This window comes from Triticum urartu, chromosome 7A (assembly GCF_056163025.1).
Source record: "Triticum urartu cultivar PI428250 chromosome 7A, HENAU_Tu73, whole genome shotgun sequence".
Taxonomy (NCBI): Eukaryota; Viridiplantae; Streptophyta; class Magnoliopsida; order Poales; family Poaceae; genus Triticum; species Triticum urartu.
In genome coordinates, this window is record NC_141879.1 from 426921859 (window position 1) to 426927136 (window position 5278).

The window sequence follows — 5278 nt, forward strand, 5'->3', positions numbered from 1 at the left end:
AAATCACACCCGGGGTGTTACAACACTCCACCACTACGAAAGGATCTCGTCCCGAGATCTAGGACTGAAAGAATGCCGGGTACTCAGAACGGAGGTGATCCTCGCGTTCCCAGGTAGCTTCACGGTCGGAATGGTGTGACCACTTGACTTTGAGGAATTTGATTGACTTGTTGCGAGTCTTGCGTTCAGTCTCTTCAAGAATAGCAACGGGGTGCTCACGGTAAGAGATATCTTCTTGGAGCTCAATGTCCTCGAAGTTGATGTTGCGGTCAGGAGTCTTGAAGCACTTTCGGAGCTGACAGACATGGAACACATCATGAACATTTGCAAAGTTTGAAGGAAGTTCGAGTTGGTAGGCGAGATCCCCTCTCTTGCTGACAATCTTGAAAGGTCCCACGTATCTAGGGGCAAGCTTCCCTTTGATACCGAAGCGACGAGTACCTTTCATTGGAGAGACGCGGGGGTAAACATGATCTCTGATCTCGAAAGCCAAATCACGGTGCTTACTATCATAGTAGCTCTTCTGGTGGGATTGGGCTGCTTTGAGGTTATCTCGAATGACTTTGCACATTTCCTCTGCCTCTGTGATTAAGTCATTACCGAGAAGCTGACGTTCACCGGTTTCGGACCAGTTGAGAGGGGTACGACACTTCCTGCCATACAGAATTTCAAATGGGGCCTTGCCCGAACTTGCTTGAAAACTATTGTTGTAGGAGAATTCAGCATAAGGAAGACAATGCTCCCACTTCATGCCGAAGGAGATCACACAAGCCCTGAGCATATCTTCAAGAATCTGGTTGAAACGCTCGACTTGACCGCTAGTTTGAGGATGGAAAGCTATACCCCGTCTCGGGCTCCACGGTGACCTCCGTCTTGCCGTCCCTCTGGTCTTGGTCTCGTTGCACCAATATGGAAACCTTTGCTTGATGCCTCGGTACTCCCCGCCTGTGCTTGCTCCCATAGCACAAAAGAGGACACAAGGATGCTGCACGCGCTGGCGCCCGCTTGGTCTCGATCGTCATGGCTCACGTCACAAGGGCCTCATGAGGTTTGCCTCGCCTTGATCTCTCCGCCCCTCACGAGCCTGCCTGGCGAGGCCGCTCCTGGGGAGGTCTTGTGTCGTCCGCCTCACGAGGCTTGGCCCCTCGCGAGGATCTTGAATGCCTTGTCGATGAAGCTGGGCCGTACAGACCTGCCAGCCCAGCCACGCCGTGGGCCGCAGGCAGGCAAGTCTGGGGGCCCCTGTTCCCAGAACGCCGACAGTAGTCCCCGGGCCCAAGGCGCGCTCGGGCTTGGCTTCGAGGCGAAGCCAAAGGTTCAAGCGCAGAGCTCCGCAGGCCCCAAAAGTCGGCGGCCTCGGTCAACATGTGGCGGTTGATTGGACGTGGGCATGTCCGCTTCCTCCCGCTGCCTCGGCAACTGCCCGACTTGACAAGTCCCTACGACATGCAAGGAAAACCATCATTACCTGTGATCATGGGGGGTGCTGGTTGGCATTCTCCTGCTATAAATGAGGAAGGGGGGCAGAGCCCCCATCCCCCACTCCTTCCCATTCCGTCTGCTTCTTCGTCCTCTGCTCCACCACCGGCTCCAATGGCGTTGTCGAAGAGGTTCTCTGCCGCGGAGAAAGGAAAGGCCCCTAGCGAGGGGCCCGGCTCCCCGGCGCCTAAACGGGGATGCGGCTGTCCCCGCAAGCACACCACGACTCCCGCCGTGGCCCCTGCTCCTGGGGTGGCATCGCTGCGCGTGGCGGGGGTCGATCCGGTCGTGGCAGCCCCGTCGATGAGGGGAGACGTGCCGTGGTTGCACGGCCTCCCCGGCCACGCTTCCACTCGACAGAGGTGCTGCCGGAGTTCGTTGTCTGGTCGATGGATCTAGCTGGCAACTGGCTCCAGCTTCCGCACTTCTTCGTAGACGAGCTGTCGGCCCCTGGTCCAGGTGGGCTCTGGCTGCAGGCAGACGGTTGTTGCAGCAGGGCTTCCTGGGTCGCGGTTGAAGTCTCCTCCGCGGGCAACATAGCTCTGGCACGCGGTTGGCAGACGTTAGCCCGCGCGCGCGGTCTGGGCAAGCGGTGCACCCTCCATTTCAAGTATGAAGGTGATGTGACCCTCTATGTGAGGGTGTTTGGGGAAGATGGTCGCCGCGCCGGGTGCTGCCCCGAGACGAACGACGGCGAGGAGGTGCTCGGTCTCGGTGATGGCTGCGACGAGGGCGAGCCCACCGGTCGCGCCTCGTCCAGCTACGGCGGCTCTTCTCTTGGCAAAAGCTCCAGTAGCGGTGGCTACGACCAGCCGCCGCGCTCGCTTCGAAGGTGGTCGCGGGTCGTCCCGTCGCCGCGTGAGGAGGGATCCGCCTAGGCTCGGGACGTCACTGGAGGCCTGCCCCCGCGGTTGCTGCAACACCGCTTTTTCTTTGTTCCTCTTTTCTTTCCTGCATCATAACGAAACCAGTATGGGCCCAGATGGGCGTGTATCGAAATGTGATTCCTCAACCATTACACTATGCTTGTTATTTCCACGCTGTGTCGTTATTTTGTGCGGAGGTAACTTAGCCTGGCGCGCTCGGGGAAACCTCTTATTCGCGAGGCACTTGTTTCCTTGTGCCCATCTTGGCTTAGTGGTTGCTCAGGAACTACAAAAAATTTATTAGGGGTCTCGCTAGGAGACTTACCGCTCACCCGAGCCTTGACCCAGCGCTTCATATCGTGGTACCCGAGGGGCACGGATTAGGAGAGATGTGCTGGCTTGTGGGCTCGAACAAGGGTGCCTCGCGAGAAAGCAGACCGAAGGCAGAAAGAAGGACCAACGCAAGGGGAAGAAACCCTCACGAAGGTACACAAGAGGGAGAAACCCTCATGAGGTATGCGAGAGAGAGAACATAAGCGAACTAGATTCAGAAAAGGCGGCAATAGGTGATGGAACCAAATCAGCAAGGAACACTAGAAGCAAACTTTAATTAAGAGAAGGCGAGCCAACTACGGAAAGCAAATGAAAAGCCGCGTCTGGCACCTAGTCTAGTCTTCGACGTCTTCTCACCAGCGCGGAGCTAAGTGCTGCCACTAGGCGTGGGAGGGAGCCCCCGAGGCCCTAGGGCGGCACTCCTGAGACTCCGGGGCGTGTACAGCCCCACTCATTATTACGTGGGAGTGTCATGGGCGGTGATTCTTCACAGACACCGGGCCTTCTTCACAGGCACTGGTCCTTTCTTCACAGGCACTGGGCCTTGCCTCACAGGCACTAGGCCTGGCTTCATGGGTAGAACTTCCGGAGGTGCTGGATATTCCAGGCGTTCTGGATGGGCACCCCGTCCTGTGTCTCTAGGCGTGCGGCGCTAGGCCTAGAGATATGGACAACCCTGAACGGGCCCTCCCACATGGGCGAGAGCTTGTGCAACCCTTCCCTAGAGAGGACCCACCTCAGGACGAGGTCGCCTGCCTCGAGCGTCCTCGAGCAGATGTTGCGACAGTGGTATCGCCATAGTGCCTGCTCGTACCTTGCCGCCCTTAGTGCAGCTTCGTGGCGACGTTCCTCCCCCAGCACGAGGTCCATCCCCCGCATGGCGTCCTGCTGCATTTCATCAAACGCCAGGACCCGTGCGGAGCGATGCTTGACCTCATGAGGTAGGACGGCTTCGGCTCCGTAGACAAGGAAGAACGGGGTCTCGCCCGTCGGCTTAGGGGCGTCGGTACGGATGGACCACACCATGGACTAAAGCTCGTCGTGCCAGCCCCTGCCGCTGGCCTCGAGCTTCTTCTTGAAGTTCCTGGTCTTGAGGCCTCTCAGGACCTCCACGTTGGTGCGTTCAGCTTAGGCATTGCTCCTGGGGTGCGCCACCGAATCGTAGAAGATCTACGTTCTAAAGTTAGCACAGTATGTTTTGAAGAGGTTACTGGTGAACTGCGAGCCATTGTCAGTGATGATGCGGTTGGGGACCCCGAAATGGCTCACGAGGCCCTTGACGAACTTGACTACGGAACCAACTGGGATGGTGCGAACGGCTTCCACTTCCGCCCACTGGGTAAACTTGTCGATGTAGATGTAGAGGTAGCGGTAGCCCCCTGGCGCTCGAGGGAACGGGCCCAATATATCCAGCCCCGAGACCATGAACGGCCATGTGAGTGGTATAGTCTGGAGGCCCTGAGCTGGCTGATGGATCTGCTTGGCGTGGAACTAGCAAGCTTCGCAGGACTTCACCAGCTCAGCCACGTCATTGAGCGCCGTGGGCCAGTAGAAACCACTGCGAAACACCTTGCCGACAAGAGTCTGCGACGACGAGTGGTGTCCGCAGTCCCTGCCGTGTATGTCGGTCAGCAACTCCTTCCCCTGGTCCCTGGAAATGCAACACGTCGAATCATCATTTGGTCGCTTCCTGTACAACTGACCGTCCTGAATGCAGTATGCCATGGCTTGTCGGGCCACACGCTCTGCATCCTCTTCGTTTTCTAGTAGTGCCCCTTGCATCAGATATTCCTTGAGTTCCTTGGTCCAACATCCCTCTTGGGGCTCGAGCGCCAAGAGCAAGCAAGCTCCTGAGGTTGGTCCACAAGCTGGGGCTCCCGTGGCAGGTGGTTGTGGGAGCTCCTCCCGAGGCCGTGCCGTGCTTGAAAGTGGCGGCGTCACTGACGGCTTGAAGAGCCGCTCCTCAAAGACACCAGGCTCTTGGGGCTGCCGCTTGGATGCCCTCCTAGAGATGTCATCGACTTCCTTGTTGGTGCCACGGGGCACATTCTCTACCTCCAGGCCCAGGAACTGCTTTTCCATCTTCCGTACCTCTGCGAGGTATGCCTCTAGGTGCTCGTCCTTTGGCTCATATACTTTGTTGGAGAAGTTGACTATGAGCTATGAGTCGCCCCTAACGGTGAGGCGCTTTACTCTTAGAGCTGCCGCGGACTTCAAGCCAGCTATGAGACCTTCGTATTCTGCGATGTTGTTGGAGACCTTCTCGCCCTGCTGAAAGCAGAGCTCACAATGTAGTAGAGCTTGTCATGCGTGGGCGAGATGAGTACTGCTCCAGCCCCCGCACCCTGATGCGCGAAGGCACCATCAAAGTACATGACCCACCCATCAGGCGCCTCACTTCCTGGCGAGGTAGACCGGTCCTCGCCCACTGCTAGTGCCAGGGCATCCTTCCATTTCACCACAAAATCAGCGAGGGCAGCTCCCTTGATGACCCTGGTGGTGCTGAACTCCAACTGGAACGCCTGCAGCTCGATATTCCACTCAGCGACCCTTCCAGCGGAGTTGGGGCTCCTGAGCAGCCTCTCCAATGGGTAGGTCGA

At 57.7% G+C, this 5278-nt stretch overlaps 1 protein-coding gene across 1 annotated transcript; it reads right to left on the reverse strand.

Annotated features, from left to right (window-relative positions):
• Nucleotides 1-2367: 2367 nt before the first annotated feature.
• Nucleotides 2368-4760, reverse strand: LOC147959833 (uncharacterized). The gene is made up of 2 exons (XM_087532940.1): nt 4194-4760; nt 2368-2430 (listed from the first exon to the last, which is right to left on the reverse strand). Exons 1-2 carry the CDS (start codon nt 4758-4760, stop codon nt 2368-2370), a joined length of 630 nt encoding a protein of 209 aa, XP_087389066.1.
• Nucleotides 4761-5278: the final 518 nt, after the last annotated feature.